The sequence below is a fragment of the Vipera berus genome, assembly GCF_964194415.1.
Source record: "Vipera berus genome assembly, chromosome: 3".
Lineage (NCBI taxonomy): Eukaryota > Metazoa > Chordata > Lepidosauria > Squamata > Viperidae > Vipera > Vipera berus.
Genome location: NC_138204.1, coordinates 37451534 through 37472581, shown reverse-complemented (window position 1 = coordinate 37472581; position 21048 = coordinate 37451534). Strand labels below are relative to the sequence as shown.

The 21048-nt window shown below is 37.8% G+C and overlaps 2 protein-coding genes across 3 annotated transcripts in view; both read right to left on the bottom strand.

Moving 5' to 3' along the window:
- Positions 1 to 1347: 1347 nt before the first annotated feature.
- Positions 1348 to 9071, bottom strand: BCAS2 (BCAS2 pre-mRNA processing factor). Of its 2 annotated transcripts, none has more exons than XM_081322800.1 (7): positions 8881 to 9071; positions 8692 to 8784; positions 6808 to 6878; positions 6248 to 6393; positions 4859 to 4910; positions 2380 to 2460; positions 1348 to 2077 (listed from the first exon to the last, which is right to left on the bottom strand). In XM_081322800.1, the coding sequence occupies exons 1-7, from the start codon at positions 8971 to 8973 to the stop codon at positions 1951 to 1953; spliced, it is 663 nt and encodes a 220-aa protein (XP_081178926.1). In that variant the 5' UTR covers positions 8974 to 9071; the 3' UTR covers positions 1348 to 1950. The 2 variants fall into 2 exon arrangements, with proteins under 2 accessions (XP_081178926.1, XP_081178925.1); XM_081322799.1 differs by having other exon boundaries at positions 4859 to 4909; positions 6232 to 6393; positions 8881 to 9069.
- A 141-nt stretch (positions 9072 to 9212) lies between these two features.
- Positions 9213 to 21048, bottom strand: part of DENND2C (DENN domain containing 2C) — a 67654-nt gene continuing 55818 nt past the window's right edge. The window contains exons 16-20 of the mRNA XM_081322386.1: positions 20398 to 20503; positions 19900 to 20139; positions 18568 to 18654; positions 15834 to 15861; positions 9213 to 9338 (exon numbers count right to left, since the gene is read on the bottom strand). Coding sequence (XP_081178512.1) covers positions 9323 to 9338; positions 15834 to 15861; positions 18568 to 18654; positions 19900 to 20139; positions 20398 to 20503 — 477 coding nt within the window. The 3' untranslated portion in view covers positions 9213 to 9322. The remainder of the gene's footprint in view (positions 9339 to 15833; positions 15862 to 18567; positions 18655 to 19899; positions 20140 to 20397; positions 20504 to 21048) is intronic.

Genomic DNA, 21048 nt, shown 5'->3' with positions numbered 1-21048 from the left:
ACTTAATCCTAATTTTCCAGTTTGTGCTAAATGGCACATGCACAAACATCTGCAATTTATACTCCTGCTTGCAGAAGTGTGGCTGAGGTTTGGATTGTGGAAGCATTAGCCTTAAGAAAGTGAAATCCAGATCTCCTGCTGACGCAGGCAGTGCTGATGGAGAATTAAAATTCCTCAAGCTCTTAAGAAAGCCCTGGAAAAGGAACTGTGAAAAGATGGCTTGTCACTGGTTAGGTGATTAAGCTACTAACGTAGCTAAGTGGATTTTAATAGATGAAAAAATACATCAGCAAGATCCTAGAAGCAAGAACAAAAATGAACTAAATGAACATTCCCGACCACCTGTTTTTTTATTCCTCCACTTTGTTCATCTCTCAAGGTTTTTCTTTTTCATTGACCACTGTAATTAGGAATATTTTTCATCAATCAGTACTCTTCTTTTTTATTCATTTATCCTTTCTTTTTGCCTACATTCTGATTGCTTCTTAATTATAATTAGAACTGTTTCAATATACGGTAACAGTTCTGAAGAAATTATTGTTTCTGTAGTGGCCTGTGCTCCATCTCTTAGAAGGATGAAGGGGGATAAAGAAAATTCACATCCTATTGCCCCAACTGCCATAAGAGAAATAAGTGCTTTGGAATAGAATTCCACTTCCAGTTTGAAAACAATATTGCTACTTATATTTAATAAACAGGTACTGTACTGCTGCAGAAGCTCCAAATGAATCCCAATTGACCATTACTCTAAAAGAAAACTACAAATTTTGTAATCAAGCAAAGAAAAACAATAGATTATGACAGTATACTATGACTCTAAAGCAAGAAATTACCACAAACATATTTAGTCATCTTGGATACTTTTTCCTACAGGTAACTAGAATGTGTGTGTGTGAAATCCTGATTTGCCACAAGAGTCACCTGCATTCATTAAGCACAATACAATTGAACAGAATCTTCTGAAAATTTCACCTTCTGGCAGCTTTACTCTATTTCTGAGTCCAAAATTTACCTGGAAGCATTATCAAGAATTTGCCATTAATATGTGCAGCAGTTACTATGCTAGGAAGTTTTTCAATTTTTAAGTATTGTGAGGGATATAAATTAGTTATGTCAATTTGCATCATATCCTTAACTATATAAATGACATGAGTGATTTGCAGCAAAATCTTAATTTAAAAGACCATTGGTTATCTGTTAAGTGTATTTTAATGTACATAATTTATCTAAATATATAATTGATATGAATATCATTTGCAGTGAAGCCTAAACTTTGAATTTCATTAGTCCATTAAACAGTCCAAACACAAAATGTATTCATTGCATCTGAAGTCTGTAAAACCAAGCTCTATTAAACCAATAGTTTTATTTGTATTTCAAATATGAAACTGTATTTCAAATTAAATAAAGCAATGTCCCACATCTCCTAAGTAACCATACATAAAAAATCCCATTATACCATTTGGATTAATCCAATATATTGTCTTGACACTTAGAACAAAGGTATTTGCTGCCACCATGCATATTTGTATTTAATACACACATACTATATAATCCATTTTTTGCCTATGAGCAAATGTAAAGTGTAAGCAAATTATTCCATCTTTTAGATCTTGCTAACCACTTTGATATTTGAAGTATTTTGACATTCATTGGGAATATCAATTTTGCCACAGGATTTTTCAACTACAATGCTTTGTTCTTGCTAGACAATTACATTGGTATTTTTGTATTGTTTTAAAAAAAGATACAATCCTTCATAAAAATAAATCCCTCCATGACCCTGCTAAAAATCTGAAGAGTTAATAAATCTTCTGAAGGTTTGCAATTAATTTATTAAACTAAAATTCAAGAGACTATTAACACAGATGACGGCTTCTGTATCATTATATACATAGAGAAATCAACATCATATTTGTTGAACTGAGCAACAATAGACTAAAGAAAGACTCAGAAGTCTTGCTGGATGTTTTCTTTATTTGCCTCTCCATGTTGCTGCTTAATCTGAGAAATTTCATTTTCCAACTGCACAATAGTTCGTTCAATCTCATAATTTTTACTGACAAGGGACACCCATCTAGGAAAAAAAAGAAAGAAAAAACACTGTAAATGAAGGCGCTATTTTCAGCAATATTCCTTGCTGATAAAAGGAATATTCATCTTGAGGTGTGCAATACCATATCTTATTTCTTAAGCTTTTATTCAATATGAGGAAGTGACTATCGAGAAATAAAAACTCTTGCAATTGCTAATTTCTATTTCTACATATGGAAATGTTTTATAAGCTAAATACGCCGTTACATCTTAACAGATTAACTCAGCAGTTTGGCAGAAATTGTTTTAAAAGTAGGTGAAATACTAGTGACAAAAACTACTCACGTAGATTCCATTTCACGAAGTTTAGCACCAGCTGTGAGTTGCATGTTTTTCCGCTGCCAGTTAAGGTCTTGGATGTGTTTCCTGGAAGAAAGAAAATGGCATAATAAATTATATAGTTATTCTGAAGTCCAATACCTTAAGATAATAATCCTTAAGAGTTACACTCATAATACAGGTCTTTAAAATGACATCATAACACTGAAACAGCTCACTGAATACACTCGGGGTATCTCACAACGCTCACAGTGAGAAAAGGATAGTTTTAGATTCTAGATGTGTTAACCAGAAGGAAATGGCAATCATCCTGGACTATCGTTATGTAGATATGCCTCAGAAATCCAACGGAATGTAGATTCCTATTATATAAATACTGATGCAGATTTATTTTAATTTTATATAAATTATTTTAAATATTTATAAATTCTATTTATTATTTGAGGCTACTGAGTGAGGCAATCTGTTGGTTTGGGGTGAGGTATCCTTAATATAAAGATGACATCCAGCTTTATATCTCCACCCCAGTTTCTCTGAGTGATGTGGTCAATGTCCTGTCAGGGTCTGGATAGGATGCAATGGGCTTCGACTTAACTCAAGCGAGACTTAATGGGTGGCGGTATTGCTGCCCAAGATAACCCTATGTACAAGAAGGGAGGTCTCATGCTTGGAGAGCAGGTGGTAGCTCATGCTTGAAGAGGTAGCCATTCCTGGACCAGGAGGCTCTGCTCAGTCAGCCATGCTCCCATAACTTCTCATTTGGATTGCAACATGCTCTATATAGGGCTGTCCTTGAAGAACATTTGGTGCTTCAACTAATATGGGTAGTAAATAATATTGGATATGCAACATATGTAACATCACTACTGCATGAGCTGCATTGGTTATTGGCATTTCCAGGTGTGATTCAAGGTTCTACTTGTTACCTTTAAAGCCCTAAATGGCTTGGGACCAGGTTACCTAAGGGACCATCTTTTCCCAATACTTTCTATCCATCCAACTCAGTTCAGCAGTTTGGGCAATGCTGTGAGTCCTGCCAGTCAAGAAATGATGGCTGGCAAGGACCAGAAGACATGCTTTGTCTGCGTTGGTCCTTGTTCTTTGGAATATCCTTCCTTCAAAGCCAGAATGGCCCCGACTCAGTTGACATTTTGCTTTAAAAACCTGGCTATGTGGCCACCCCTGGGGCTCCTAATGTGTTAAGGGTGCTATTTCTTGATTATACTGACAATCATTATGACAGTTTTCTCAGATGCTGTATAAATTTTGGTATTTTTAATTATTTTTAAATTCATTTTATTGCCCAGTGTCACTAGGATGAGATGGGCAGCTATAGAAAATAAGTACATAGTTTTCACATAAATGTGTATTCCTTACATAAATATAAGTGTGGTGGAATCTGTGGCCAAGAAAAATTTTGCTCAGCTTAAACTAATTTACCAATGAGGATCTTTTTTCTAGAGTGGGAAGCCCTACTAAGGTCCCTATTACCTCAACACCAGATTACTGCACACATTCTATACAGGTAGTCCTCAACCTACGACCACCTTTGAGCCCCAAATTTCTGTTGTTAAGTGAAACATTTGATAAGTGAATTTTGCCCCATTTTACAAACTTTCTTGCCACCGTTAAGTGAATCACTGCAGTTGATAAGTTAGCAACCCAGGTGTTAAGTGAATCTGGCTTCCCCATTGACTTTGCTGGTCAGGTCGCAAAAGGGGATCACATGAACTTGGGACACAGCAACGGTCATAAGTATGAACCAGCTACCAAGCATCTGAATTTTGATCACCTGATCATGGGGATGCTGCACAGGTTGTAACTATGAAAAACTGTCTAATTCAGTTTTTTCAGTGCGTTGTAACTTGGAATGGTCACTAAATGAACTGTTGTAAGTTGAGGACTACCTGTATAAGGCCTCTTAGACTAACTAGTCAGCAACATCAGAAAGCAATGCCCTGCATGCTAGAAAGTCAGAGTAGTTCATAAGTATTACACCCATATTGTGGGCACGACATTAGTTACCAATATGTTCTGAATAAGATCAAGGGAGGTTCAGATTTGCAAAACACTATATGGCCTAGATCCTGCCTGTAGGACCGGTTCTGTCAAATAAAATCTGCGTATATTGTTTGAGCAGTGTAGAAATACGTTGGTTACCATCTTGAAATATCAGCAGGATAGAAGCCCGGGAGCAGGTATTTGTGGTAGCAGATCTATCTCTCTGAAACCTGTTACACCTGAGACCAAAGTGGTCACCATATTTTTAATATTTCAGAAAGTTGTAAAACTTGGGCAATTCTGTTCAGACTCTTGGGCTTAATTTTTAACATTGTGTTTATTAGATATTTTCAATTTATTAATTTTTATATGCTAATAGCTTGACATGAACTGTGAAGAGTCTATTAAAGGGGGTAGGATAAAAATGATGCAAACAAACTCCACAACATTATTTCTTCTGACTGAAAGCAAAAGCAGCTCTTACCTTAAACTTTGCAGCTCTTTCTGTGCCTGTTCAATCATGTGGACTAAATGCCTAATTGGCAGACAGAAATACAAGTTCATTATATTATTCAAATATAAAAAGGAAAAATAATGAAGTATTATTTCATAATAATTCCAAGTACTAGCCTTGTTCATCTGAAGATGGAACCAACAGGAAAGAGATCTACTACGGAATAGTAGTATTATGGGGAAAGTAAGGTTTATAGCTCCTGCTGTATGAAACAGCATAGGTCCTTTTGCAAATACAAACTTATGGTGTTTAATTAAAGCAGTAGATTTTGCTAGGTTGCAGTGCTACAAATGTTTATCAAGAAGACTGCAGCTCCAACACTGGAAGTTTTAGTGCCAAATTGGGGAGTCATTTTTATTAAAACTGAGCATTCAATATTTATGATTTAAAGTATTTTACCTGGATAAAATAAACAGAGCTTATGTTAATTTAGTTCTCAAATCTTTTATATTTACTGCTGTTAATTTTGCCTTCTTTTAAACCTGACATTAAAAATATTAAAGTGGTAAAAACACCTCTTATTAAAGGAGGTTACAAAACATATTTTGGATATGCCTGCTGTGTGGTAAAGAAATGAATACTGGTAGTCCTTGGCTTACAGCAGTTCATTTAGTGACTACTGGAAGTTATAATGGCAATGAAAAAATGACTTCTGACCATTTTTCACACTTACGACCATTGCAATATCCCCATGGTCATGTGATCAAAATTCAGATGCTTGGCAACTGACTCATGTTTATGACAGTTAGTATCCCAGGATCATGTGATCCCCTTTTGTGACCTTCTGACAAACTAAGTCTATGGGAAAGCCAGATTCACTTAACAACCAACTTAACTGCAGTGATTCACTTAACAATTGTGGCAAGAAAGGTTGTAAAATAGGGCAAAATTCACTTATCAAATGTCTCCCTTAGCAACATACATTCTGGGCTCACTTGTGATCATTAGTGGAGGACTACTTGTATTAGGTTTCAGCCTCAAAAGAAAATTTGTGTTTCCCATTCCATTAGAAATCAAAAAGCAGGGTAGGTAATCCTCATTTCATGACCAAAATTGGGACCAGGCATTATGACCTTATTTCATCTTACCTTTGCTTTACAGACCTGCAAAGGTCATAAATGGAAGGTCTGATCATAAAGTTACTTTTTTATTACCTGTTAACTGCACAAGATCCCTAAATGACACAGTTACTAAACACCTGTAGCTATGTGGTGACTGCATATCAGTCTTAATTTATCAATTAAGTCAATTGACAGCTCTTTTATTATCGAAAAAATGAAGACCTCCCCAAATGGAAATGAAATACTCCCTTTCAAAGAATGACACAGGCTCTAACAGCTTACTCATTATATACTTTCCAGGCATTGCAGCCATACTGAGACATCAACTCCAAATTTTCAATTCGAACTGCTTGGTGTTCCAGTTGAGCCATCGAGTTATTAACACATTCCTGCCATGCTGTAATATCATTCTTCTGCCCAGAGGAGGGTGCAGGCAGTTCATATCTGTAATGAAAATGAGAGGAAAAACCATTGTATCTCATTAGAGTATGTGATACATAACCCATTATTTTTAAGATTTAAACTTATAAATGTATCAGTTTTGTAAGAGTTAAACATAATTTAAATACCAGAAGATTCCAGGGCTAGCAGACTAACAGCCGTAATGGCCCACTGTTTTTCCCCCCAAAGGTCAATATCTGTAAAATGCTTATCTATCTTTTCTCGTATACTGATGATTTATAACTCTAAAAGCAATTATCTTATTTTTTTAAAATGAATTGTTGACTACTCTGTAGTTCTTGTCATGAGGCAAGAGGTAAAATGCTAGGTTTTAATACTTCAAAACATACCCCCAAATTTCAATCCAACATTTGAATGTTAGATGCAGACATTGTACCTATATATAGCTACCCTTACCTTTTCATGCTCAGTAATTCTATGGGCTGTCGAGCTGCTAGGCGTTCAAACTCATTTCTCATTATTTCAGTCTATGAATCAAATTAAAGACTAATTAGTTAAATCCCAAAGAGCAGAAAGTGAAAGATTATAATCGACACTTTATGCAACAGACAAAGATACACCATTTGATTATCTTTCAGAGGTTTTGGATTATAAGCATTACCACTTCTTGGGCAGTTTATTGATCATCATATTCAGAAATAGATATTTGTGGAATTATTTTTCCTAAATTAGAATTGGAGGAGGATGTCATTTATACACTTATCTATGCAACCAAAATTTTACATTTGATGCAAAGTGAATTATCCATTCATAGCTAACTAGATGAATACAAACCAAACAGCAATACTATCTATGGAGAAATATCCTAAAATTAAGAACCCTTCATTTCTTTCCTGTGAAAGAAATGCTAATTTGCCAATGTGCACTTCACTAATTATTGGCCTGAAGTTTATTATTTGAACTGGAAAATATAATTCTTAGTTTAAAAAAAGCAAGAGACAAATCTTCTGATGAATGCAGATTATAATTCTCTGCAATTTACCAGAGAGTAGCTTTTATGGGACAAAGTAGAATTTATACCATTACCAGTGCTTTTTTTGTAAAAGAAAAAGGTGCCGGAACTCACACATGTTATACAACCCGCCTCGCCTACCCTACAAGGTTCCATCCAAAAAAGGTGCCGGAACTCCGTTCTGAGCGTTCAATGAGAAAAAAAGCCCTGACCATTACTATCAGTTTTTGTGGGCCAAAAGTCCATTTCATATACATGAAACATACTTTTGGTTATTCTTGTCTATGAAAGTGATACTGAAATTGAGAAGAAATGTGGCAGTTTAAAGTCATTTTCCCCAAATTTTTTCTAATACAGTTGCTTTTCTGAAATGTCTAAATTTTTCCAGAGTCCCACCACATATTCTAGGTTACAGTTTAACACTGCAAATGGATCTATTATGGTGATTTTTTGTAAAATATTTAGAAATTAGCAGCAATGTAATTTCTGCAGCACAATCTTGATGATGTCAGGGTCATTCCACCCCATTCCATCTGGTCCATTCTTATTGCTAAAGGAATTTTTTTCTTTTTAAAGCACTACAGAACACATCCAGACAAACAAGGAGAAACTTTAAAAACTGTCCTTTGTATGGGCAAGGGAACAAAGGTAATATTATATGTCCTCTACCCACAACCATTTCTGCAGAGTACCGTATATTATGTTTGGGGAAAGCACCTTTCCTACCCAAACTTTTTCCCTTTCCTATCCAAACTTTTTTTTAATTACCATGCCTACACAATCTGTTTTTATCAGAAACTTCTTGCAAGAAATAAATAAATAAATAAAACAAGAATTGTGGGCAAGTTCATAACTACTCATATTTCTAAATAGCAAACCTGCGTCGGGAAAAGCGTCAATCAACACAACAGATTTCACCCTCACCAGTATCTTCGGTGCGCTTGTGTTCCAGAAATGTAGACATTAAATGGTTTCAAGAAGAGGCATTTTCTCAAGCTAGTGTCCCCGTGATGCTCTGGACTCCAACTTCCATAATTCACGCCTAACTCCGTTGGATCGAACTACTAGGGCAGGGGTAGGCAAGCTTGGCTCTTTTATGACTCGTGGACTTCAACACCCAGAATTCCTGAGCCAGCACAGCTGGCTCAGGAATTCTGGGTGTTGAAGTCCACGAGTCATAAAAGAGCCAAGCTTGCCTACCCCTGTACTAGGGAGACGTCTTTACTGCCAGAATGGCGGCCGCAGCCCAGTCACAGAAAGGGCGGCCCAGGGTGCTCCGGCTTCGATCGCGGCCCGATCCCACGCGAAACACGGGTGGCGAAACTCACTTCGAAAGCGCTGTAGTCCGGCGTAAGCAGGTAGCTCAGATAGTTCTTGGTTGGTCTGTAGCGCCGCGTCTCCTCCTCCACCAGCGCGGCGGCCTGAGAGAAAAAACGGACAGCAACTCGCTTAGCTCCTCCGGCAGGCGCAGCGGACCCCAGCCCGCCTCTCGCCTTTTCCCGACGCGCCATTCTTACCGCTTCCCGGACGCCTGGCGCTTCATAGCCTTGGTCGAAGTAAGGCAGCGCATCTACAGCGACTTCGCCCGCCACTAAGCCTGGGCCGGCCATACCGGACCGCGCACGAACCTTTCCCGCTTCTCAGTTGCCCCGCGACAAAGCCCCACTTAGGCCTCTCCCTCCTCTTTACAGCGCCTGCGCGGCTGTACACTTCAGCCTATTCTCCTCCGCCTAAATTTTACCGCCCTCAGCATGGCTGGCTGAAGAATTCTGGGAGTTGAAGTCTGAAAGTTGCCAAGGTTGCAGAACCTGGAAAGCCTCCGGCCAATCGGTACCTTCGCATCGCTACGGACATCACGAGCTGCTCGATCGCCCCTCCCTAGCTCATGCCGTTCAGATGATTGGACTTCAGGTCCTGCGCTTGCGCACCATTGTAGCTTGCCAAAATGTGCTCGGGGAGTTACTGTCCAACGCGTCTGAAAAACACAAGACTGAGTGAGCGGCTTGAAAAAGTACATGTCTTACGTTGCACATTTCCAGGATGGGCTATAGATCCTGGATTTATCCCAAATGTAGACGAAAAGTACATTACGTAGTCAACTGCTTAAAAAAAAGATAATGAGACATTCCCTAGTGAGCTAATGTCAAAATAATCATGTCCCTTGTCATCTATAGCAATGTTTTTCAAACTTGGCTATTTTAAGATATGTGGACTTCAACACCCATGATTCCCAGCCAACTTGAAAAAGGAAACGGGGCAGGGGAAGAACAAGGGTATTAGGTATTGGCTTAGCATGTTTTGGATTTCATTTATGGCTTGCCTTGTACTTTAAATAAGAATGTTTTGCTCTATGTCTTTAAAGTGATTAAGTCATTAAAGTGCTAAAAGCCTCCAAGCTGCCCCCCTCGTTGTTGTTTTACAAATCAAAAGGCTGCCTCACATTTAGAAACTTGCCATCATATTATTATTGTATACACTATAATTACTACTGTAGAATAATATAAAAAGTGTTATATCTGTATATTAATGTGAAGTAATCCTAAATAACACTATGGTAGGAATTTTCTGTATGATCTGGCCTTTTCAATATTGAGAATTTAAAATATTAATTTTACAGTAGCCTGAATTATCCCTCCCAAATTTTGTTGCACTGCCTCATATGAAGGAAATGTTCCTCACAGAAATAAGTAAAGAAAGTCAGGGGTATATGCCAAGAGTGTTTGTCCCAGATGTGAACACTACATTTAAAAAAGGGATAGAATCAAGATAATGTGAAGTGTTAATACCACTTTTTAATGCCTTGGTAAGATCACACTTGGAATGTTGCACCCAGTTTTGGTTGCCATGATGTAAAAAAAATGTTGAGATTCTAGAAAGAGTGCAGAAAAGAGCCACAAAGATGATCAGGGGACTGGATGCTAAAACATACAAAGAACAGTTGCAGGAATTGGGTACATTTGTTTAATGAAGAGAAGGACTAGGGGATTAAATGATAGCAGTGTTGCAATAACTAAAGGGCTGCCACAAGGAAGAGGGGCTCAACCTATTCTTCAAAGCACCTGAAGGCAGGACAAGAAGCAATGGATGGAAACTAATCAAGGACAAAAGCAACCTAGAACTAAGGAGAAATTTCCTGATGGAATAATCAGTGGAACGGCTTGCCTTCAGAAATTATGTGTGCTCCATCACTGAAGGTTTTTAATAATGGACAACTGTTTGTCTGAAATGGTACTGTTTCATGCTTGAGCAGGGGATTTGACTAGAAGGACCTCTAAGGTCCCTTTCAAATCTGTTATTCTGTTATTGTTATTCAGTTAGCTTTGTCATCAGACCTGGGAGCCTCAAAGGACAGATGAGATCTTAAGATGGCTTCTTTGATTAAATCATGTGCGTGTTTGTGTCTCTCTCTGTGTATTTATATTTCTATGTTTGACATGTTGTCAAATTTTGATCACGTGACCATGGAGATGATGCAACCATAGTAAATGTGAAAAACTGTCATAACTCATTTTTTTCAGTGCAAATTCCAAGTTAAGCTAAAGTAGAAGAAAGCAAACCAGTTTCCACAATATGATTTGGTAATATATCTATCATTTTCAAAGAGAATTGTTTTGAAATCCTGGACCCCACTGACTGGGAACAAGTGAAACTATGGAATTAACTTAAATACATTGTTAAGTGGGAATGCGAAGATAGATCACCAAAATCAAGAAACAGAAGAAAGAAAACAGGCTGGAAATTGCCAAGAGCAAAAGAGAAGCCAATAATCTGTGCTGTACTACTCTAATTTGTAAAAAAAAAAGTCAAAGAGCATAGTGAAAAAAATGGAACTAAAATTAAATATAAAGAAATAATGGCAATAGGTACAGCAACCAGCCTTAGAATACACAGTAAAGATATTGAAGTGGTAGATAGTTAAGGTAGAAAGTATCAATAACAAAGGAACATTCAGTCAGTAAGTATATATCATAGACTAGCACTTGGTAGAGTTGTCATAAAGCCTTGGAAAGGATATTCACAATGTTGGGAAGTCTATGTTGAAAAGAGCAACAGCAAAGTGGATGTACACTAACAATGAGTACACCAGTGGAAGACTCAAAAAACCAAACTGAAGATAGATCCTCCTAGAGAAAATCTATCTGTGTGGTCACTAAGAATCAACTCTAATTTGATGGCACATAATTATTTTCAATCATTGGCAGTCCCCCTATGCACTAGACCACAGGTCTGCAACCCGTGGCTCCGGAGCCGCAAGCGGCTCTTTCAGCTGTCTCCTGCGGCTCCCAGTCCTCTGCCATGTGCAGTCCCCCCCCAAAAAAGGTGGGACTAAAAAAGTTCAACCAATCAATTCAAATATGCAGGGTAGGTGCATATCTCGCCTTGGCTCCACTCTTCAGTCAAACCCTGTTCTGCGCATTCGCGCATGTACGCGCATGTGCACACATTTTTTGCGGCTCCCAGTTTTTCCTTTTGGGAGGGAACCGGTTCCGAGTGGCTCTTTCACTGTTTCAGGTTGCTGACCCCTGCACTAGACCATGAAATAAACTTCCAGGAAGGCTAAAGCTACTTTTATTGAGATCAGCTATAACAGCAGTATCTTGCAAGTGTAATTACACTGAACTACAGCCCCCTTCTTATAGTTCAGTAAATTGGATAAGCGACTACTGTGCCACTTCTGAATATTATCTGGACATTCTGGACTTAAAAAGAAAATGCCTTAGCTTCCTTTGCCTAGGCAATAGCACCTCCATATCTCCATCAAGATAATCTTCCTTGCTCTCTATAATTATCTTGAATTATGTCCATAAATTTACAGCAAGTTCTAACCATGTTGGTTTAATGCATTTCTGTCGAGCAATAGTATTCATGAGATAGGTCACATTCTGCACAATCTGTACCTATCAAAGTTCATAAAAACCTTTAAAATATATTCATTCACGTTATAGTGAAGCCATTGTTGTGTTCCGCCTGGTTTTATGGGTTGAGCAAGAAGTGAAGAAAAAATAGAAGTATATTGGACAGTGGCCACACAACTCCAACAGATAAAAGAAAGATTCCTCAAAACACAAAAATAGTACACTTTATTCCCAAAAGATTTTGATTTCTTATAGCTTGATCTTTGTACATACAGTTTTGGTTTCTTCTATACAGCATAAATTAAGGCTTTATAAAGAATGAGCAAAACTAACATCCACACATATCTGACAAGGAAGAAGGATGACTGCTAAGAAGTACCCAGAGTCTCAAAGAATATGTCTTGGGCTAGGTTAACCCAATTATTGCTCAAAAGTGGGCTTGGCTCAAAGTTTTCTTCCTATTTTTATGAATACTGTAAGAGCATAGTTTAAGTGCTAAAGTATATTCCAAAAAGCAATTCTTAACTGCTGCTATTCAAGAAATAGGGAGGGCTCTACATATTCTGAAGCCAGATTCTAAAACTGCAAAGCAACTAAATCAGATTCTTTTCTTTGTGTTAGGGACTTGCTTGTGTCACTGTTATATGTATATTGTGCTTCTGATATTCTCCAGTATAATTTTCCCCAACTGTTGCCTTCTATATAAATGGACTGCATGATTGATCATGGTGACTGAATTCTGGGAGAAGAATCCCAACATATGTAAAGGATGCTGTGGAGGAGAAAGGCTGATTCCATCCAGGGACTGATCCACATTTCTTCCCTGCCCAGTACAAAGATGGGCTGCGTATAATTGTTTGTGTGTTTCTGTGGAGGAATGGAAAGCATCAGCCTCAGTTCACTTTAGGCTTCTGGGAAGGCAACCACCATCTGATTTAAAAATGGTATTTAACCCTCTCCTCTGGTACAAGCAAGATAGTCTGGTCCACCAATTGCACTTCATTCCATCCTAAATAAATTTCTGTTCCAGTTGCTGTGGCAAATATGCCCCCCCCCCTACCTCTTGTAGTGTCTCAGATGCCATTTTATATAGGCGTGCATGCCGTGACAGGATGGAGCTTGATCTTTTATACAGCATCCCAGTAGTACAATAGTAAATGCCGGTCATTTCTCTTTTTTTTAACAGATTCAGCAGTTTTCCCTTCTAGTCCAAGAGACAGGAACTGTGGTGATGCATGTTCAGCCATAAGATGGTGAAATGCTTAACACTTCTTGGTTTTCTTTTGTTTTAACTAGGTGAAATTGACAGGAGTTCTGCCAAGTTTTCTTTTTTAGATCATGTGATAGGAAGAACTGCAATCTTTTTGCTTTTTTTCTCCCAGTCCTCAAAACTATCACCCACTTTCACGGCATAGGTGGAAAGTAAAAGCAGAAGAGGAATTATCAATCATAGACCATGGTAATCACAGTCCAAGTAGAATATCTGAACCGTTACTAAGATCAAAATAAAGAAATAGATTGAAATCCAGTAACAGATTTCTTAAAATGGCTTCATTTTCAGGCTGTTTATTTTGGGAGACAAGCAGGTGAAGGCTGCAGAAAAGCCCTCAGTCTGAACCACGCGAGTACCAAACTGCAAGTAAATCTCACCAGATTCCAAAAACCATTGTTCTGAAATTACTTACATTGGGTGGGCTGTTGACCTTGGCCAAATAAAAATAAAAAGGACATTTCCTAGGCCCTTCAATAAAGTATCTGACTCCACATGGAGAATCAACAGGGTCAAATGTCTGCCTATACTTTCTGTTTCAAAGATGGACAGTGTTGATACTCTCTTGAAGTCATGATAAAATTTCAGCAGTTTTTTGATATTATCTTCCTATATATTTACTGAACTCCTTTCTTGGACAAGATCTACCTTACATGCCGCAAGGGAACAAAGACTCAGGAACTGTTGCCCATTAAAAGCAGCATTTTTGGGGATAGAGGCAAGCCACAAACTTGTTTCATCCAAAGGTCAGTTTAACCACACAGCAGAGAAACAGCCCAGTACCATACTTCAGCATTCTGCACTTCAAAGAAAAATCCCCTTTCACTTGGGACATTTTTGCTCACTCTCACACAACATAACTTATTAGTCTAAAACCTTGCACTATCGCAGGGGTGTCAAACTGCCGGCCCACAGGCTGGACGCGTCACGTGGAAACCGCGCCAACCCCATTGCTGGCAATGGCAAAACAGTCCCGATACATCGCGCGACGTCATGAGTTTGACATGTCTGCACTATTGTAAATGTGACATTTTACTGGACAAAAGCCGTTAGCTAGATACTGTACAAGAGATCTGCAGAGTAGAATGTAACTAATCATGAGATTGCTATAAGTCTATATCATAATAAACCATGATTTAAGCATTATTACATAAATCATATTTGACTGAGTATATTCATTACAGCAAGCCAATAACCATGGTCACGAACTGCATTTTGGCTTAGGTCAATGTGTGAACCTATACTTTCTGTCATATTAGATTAATGTGTTACGTGAATCCAATATTTAGGTAATAAATCTTAAACAGATTATATCAAATGCTAGGCATTTACAGGAGTGGCTAATAAGAAAATTCAGTATTTATTGAAAGCAGTTGACAGACTTAACATTAGATGAGGAAGCATATTGTTGGATGATATTCAGCTGTGGGAAAAGAGCAAAATGAAGCTTCAAAGGAAGAATCATTTGTTATTCCAGTTTTTACTGCAAAATAGACTGCATGAAAGTTATCATCTGTCCCTTTACATCAGTTCTGCAGCAAATTAGTCTATTTCAATGTCAACATCTTGACTTTGAAAAATATCCATGCTCCATTTGGGAACAAACAGTCTTCTCCTGACAAATAAACAATAGTTTAGCATGAGGTATATCCTCTGTCATATATGAGATGGACTTGTAATTAAACAGTGTGTACATTCACAACAATTAAGACTAACATAGCAAACAGATTTCTTGTTTTGCTTTCAAAAGTGAAAAAAGCTTTACACCGCAGTAATATGTCCAAACAATAGTTAACCATGAATGATCAAGCCAATAGAATATCTGATGTGATGGTATTATAGTCAATGAGAGATTATAACTTCCAACCAGCCTTAAGAAAGGCTTTCTTGTGCAAAAAATCTATTCAAGGAAATATTGGCATAGCCACTTTGCTGGATTCCTGGTTCTTTCCTGGTTTCTTCCTCTTTTTAAAAGGTACCAGCTGAATCCTTGGGATTGCTTTGAGCTGAAGTCTTGAGATTGCTTTGAGCATATTTTTAATAACACGAGGAAAATCTTTTCCAGCCATGCAGTATAAATAAGGATATAGTTTCTGCTGTTATTTCTGCTTTATAGATCATCTCTGTAAACAAGTTCATTTTTTGCTCAGTAATACTTCAAGTAGACCAAGCAGAACAGAGATAGAGGATGCTGTTCATATTTGGTGCTCATTTTTCCAGTCATCTGAAATTCTTTAAGTGGGACCTGAAGAATCTAATAGAATACCACAGTGACACAGCCATCTCATTATGGCTTGCCAGTATCGTAAAATAAAGCTTAGCGATTCTGCATTTGGCTTCTCACTTCTTTTGTAGAAACTTCATTTTATTACCTAAAATACAACAGGAGATTAAAAGAAAGGTTGATATGTTACCATATGGAAGACAACTACAAATAAAATAAAAAGAACAGGTTTGTCTGTTTGAGTCAAAATTCAAAGTAGCTAATTTTGACCAGTGGAATTTTAGGCTTGAATTTTTCAGAACAGAAAAATTTCCCTCAGGGAATGGTAGAGGGAATACAATATTTTAAAAGCATCTCCCAACACACACAAAATTTAAATACAGTTTTTGAGGATCTCCAGATTCCCCTTACAAATGAGATGCAGGAGGTGCTATGCAAGCTTTTAATAGCAATACCCCAGTCATACAACAGAAGAGAAGAGAATATACAAAGTTTTCTACAAGAAATTTGCCTGATGGAATCCAAATGGTTTTCAGCTCCTAAAATCTTAAGCTTCTTTAGCACACAACTGCAGTGTTCTGTTTTCAATGATAGTGAGCAAGGGATGATGATTATAATTTACAATTTACATTTCAATATACCCAAAACAGTTCATTCAGCCTTGGTTTTAGCATTCTAAATACTGTGCATTCGTGCATGCAATTTTTAGAATTAAATTAACTGGAGCAAGTTCAGACAAATTACCTACTTAACAACAAACACTGCTGCCTAGATTATAGTCAAATGAGGCAAAAAAAAAACCCAAGACAGAGATAGAAGGATGGTTGGAAAAATGCCAAAGAAGTAAAGGACAAGAGAAACAGGAAGGAAGGAGTGAAGCTGCCCTGCTTAAGCCAAGTCTCACCACTTACGGTGCTTAGAGATGAATATGACTGCCTCGGACTTTGAAGAGGAGGACTGCTACAATATTAGAAGCTGCTTTAAGTTCCATTTGTTTACATCCCAGTAGTGTTAGCTTCTAGTGCAGGGGTCGGCAACCTTGGCTCTTTTATGACTTTTATGGCTCAGGAATTCTGGGAGTTGAAGTCCGCGAGTCATAAAAGAGCCAAGGTTGCCTACCCCTGTTCTAGTGCAATGCTCTACATTGTCACTTGGCAAAAATATGCAGCTATGAGTTCAGGTAACTGAATATGTAACTGTTAACTGAATAACTGTTAGCAGAAGCATTTAACATGAAGGTTCACTGATCCATTTCCATCCTACTGCAAAATTTCTTAATACTGGTAAGTGGCAATAACAAGGATTACAAATTTTGGGTGGGCATGCCATGCACAGCCTTGACCTCCTGAGGAAAAGTAGATTTTAAGGGTGGGGAAATAAATAAATAAAATCAGCATACAGCTGATTGATATCACTGTACCAGGAGATACCAGAGTCAGGAAAAAAAGAACTGGAAAAAATTACAAAATACCGTAACCTGGCCATCGAAACTGCGCGACTACGGATGAAACGTGTAACAGTGATACCCATTTGTCATCGGGGCACTGGGGAACGATGTCCAAAAACTTTGCAAAATACATCAAGAAACTGCAGCTTCCTGCAATAACTCCAGCAATGCTACAAAAAACTGCGCTACTCGGAACATCTTACATTTTAAGGAGGTACCTGGTTGATACCTAGGACGCTGGCAGCAACCCGTGTCAACCATCAGCGCCAGTCAATTTGAATGTTCAGTTGACTGAGGTTCATGTTTAATGAATAATAATAATAATAATAATAATAATAATAATAATAATAATAATAATAATAATAATAATAATAATAAAGTTGGAAGGGACCTTGGAGGTCATCTAGTCCAACCCCCTGCTCAGGCAGGAAACCCTATACCATTGCAGACAAATGGCTGTCTAGTCTCTTCTTAAAAACTTCCAGTGTTGGAGCATTCACAGCTTCTGGAGGCAGGTTGTTCCACTGGTTAATTGTTCTAACTGTCAGGAAATTTCTCCTTAGTTCTAGGTTGCTTCTCTCTTTGGGTAGTTTCCATCCGTTGCTTCTTGTCCTGCCTTGAGGTGCTTTGGAGAATAGCTTGACTCCCTCTTCTTTTTGGCAACCCCTGAGATATTGGAACACTGCTATCATGTCACCCCTCATCCTTCTCTTCATTAAACTAGACATATCCAATTCCAGAAACCGTTCCTTGTAAGTTTTAGCCTTCGGTCCCCTAATCATCTTTGTTGCTCTAGTCTGTACTCTTTCTAGAGTATCAACATCTTTTTTACATCATGGTGACCAAAACTGGATGCAGCATTCCAAGTGTGGCCTTACCAAGGCATTGTAAAGCGGTATTAACACTTCATGAGATCTTGATTCTTTTCCTCTGTTAATGCAGCCTAGCATTGTGTTGGCTTTTTTGGCAGCTGCAGCACACTGCTGGCTCATATTTAAGTGATAGTCCATTAGGACTCCGAGATCCCTCTCACAGTTACTGCTATTGAGCAAGGTACCACTTATACTGTACCTGTGCATTTGGTTTTTCTTGCCTAAATGTAGAACCTTACTTTTTTCACCATTGAATTTCATTTTGTTAGATAGCACCCAATGTTCAAGCCTGTCGTAGCTTAGCTGAAGTATAAGCTTTAGTTAAAGTGCAAGAAGCAAAAATTATTCCTCAACTACATTACTAAATTTCTGTTTGGATGTTAAGATAAAGATTCTAATTAAACAAAGTTAGAAAGTCACACTATAAAAATCATTCCAGTTGTCAGTACCATTTTAGGAATCAAAGTAATATTATCATGGTCAATGTGGATCATAAAAACTAGACTAGACAAGAACAAATCTAAGGGTGACTCACCCAGACTGCGAAGGATTTTGTTCATTCCACTTGGCTCAGTCTCTGGAATGGTCTCCAAGTATTCCATGGCACGAACTTCAAACAAGCCTTGAAAAAGAAAGCAAAATTTCAATCAATGCCTTTGCTACAGAAAACATCTTTTTTTTCTTCTATATTTTAAAAGTTGAGCTCTGAAAAAGCAAAAAATACACATAGAAAATCAGAAGAGGATGTTTGAAACTTAAGGGTAGAAAATCTCCCAATTTGCCAGCATTAAAGTTAGGTGAAATGTGCAATATATAACTCACTATAGAAATATGCACGAGTGCGTGTACACATACACACACATAAATTATACAATTTGCATGCATTAATGGATAGATGCAAACCACTCACCATGTTTGGAGATGGAATTTTACAATTATTTCTCAAAGAAAAACAAGACTGATTTTTTTTTCCTTTGCTCAACTATGAAAGCAAATGTTGAAGTCAGGATAGACCTCATGAAAGTCACAATTTCTTATGGATTCTGTCTCTCAGATTCCAACTGCTGCAAGTCAGAATAGCAATCTGAAACTCCAGATGTTGAACTACAATTCCCATGCAACAGGGCCAAAAGCTGCTTGTTCAGCACCATCTGGAAAGAATTTTAGTTCAGCAATATATGCATGATCATAGTTCCCACACTTTTCAAAAGTGAAGGGAAAGAGTTGATCTGTTCATTGACCTTGCAAATGTTTTTCCTTTTTCATTAATAAACTAATGAAGACATTTAAAGATATATACATTTAAATTTTATGCCTTTGCAGTGCAACAGCACATGGCAACACCTAACTAATTTCTAGGTAGTAGTAGGATAGGATAACCCTAGGAAATCCCAGGGCTGTCAGCTAGACTAGGAAATTGGGGGGGGGGGATCCCAGAAAGCCATAATAATCCACTTCCCTCTTATTAGCACAAAAAGAACATGAATGTGTTGATATAGTCACCAAGAGTCAAGCTGAAGTTATGTATGACTTTATCTTCTTGATATTTTTAAGATGACAAAGGCTGGAACTTTGAAAATAGATATTTCTAGTGCAACCAGCTGAATCTTTTAAAAGCAAGAGGTACTGTATTTGTCCTTATTAAACAGTTAAATCATTCCAGTCTTCTATGTCTAGTTATAAAAATGCTTTGGCTTATGGCAGCAATAAACATTCAGTTTCCAAGCTAAAAACCTACTAAAATTCAAAACAACAAATGGTTTGAGGACATCAGTACCTTCAACTTCCCAGCAGAAAAGCAGCAGATACTTGTAAAGAGAATGTTATCCTGAATTTGTACTATTTTTGTTCTACACAAACAGCTTACCTTTTACCCCACTCTTCCGCAGCTCTCGGTCCTGGATGAAACCAGCAAACATCTGTGTCTCCATGAAGATATCTAGGAAATGGCGCACACTGCGGGATGTATGGGACTTCCAGAAGGGCTCCCGCTGGAATACTCTCTCTCCTTTCTCAGTGACGTGCATGTGCAAAGAATAGTGTCCCACGATTTCCACAAAAAAGCGCACAAAAGCCTCTGATACTAGAGAGTCCAGTGTCACATCACCTGCAGAAAGAGATGCAGTGTTACACAGTCAATCCAGGAAGTGCTGCAATGGAGAAGTAGTTATTAGTGTGCAAGGCCATTTTTTTTCAAATTGAAGATGTAAGCATATGTATAAAAGATACAGTATTTGGGGGGGGGGACATTAGCTGGACTTCATTCTTGCTATTTTGTCACCCCATCATGGATTCATTCAGAGCAGAGATACATCTATTTCTCTAAGCAAGGTTAGGGGCAAAATTATTTTTCAAACAACGTCACCTTGTGTGTAGCAGCGTTCCTGAGACAAGATTTCATTCCTTTCTTCTAAGATCTGTACAAGTGCAGCCTGAAGCTTGTGAGGTAGAATTTCATCCTCATCTGAAACCTTTGAAATAAAATAATGGAGGAGACAGAGAAAAGATAATGGGGTGAACTGTATTAAGCATCAGTACCAACAACTCTATGAAATAACTTCAGTGTCAGTGTATAGATGCATGATTAAGTCACATGTTATAAAGTGTAAATAAAATTAGCCATATATAAGTTAATTTACAACAGGGCCTATATATAAATTGCCAGTATAAAAATGTGGAAGTTGACAACATAATACTTTCTTTTTTTTGCCTTCCTTCATAATACTTTCTGTATTAGCAACTGCATAGGGAGGGATTTTTTTGCAAGCATCCTGATACTAAAATTAACGAAGGGTTCAGACAATCCGCTAGAACAACACAACTCAACACCTTTTTAACTTCTGCTTTGGAGAATAAGACAATGAGCAATTAGTCAGTCTGTATTTGTTTGTCTTGCAAAAGCAGCACTTTGGTCAATAGCAGACAATGGTCACCAGCAAGTACATCATGACATTATTTTAAGGAACAAAAAACTGAAAGTAAACAAAAAACCCACATGTGTCTAGACAATGAAGGG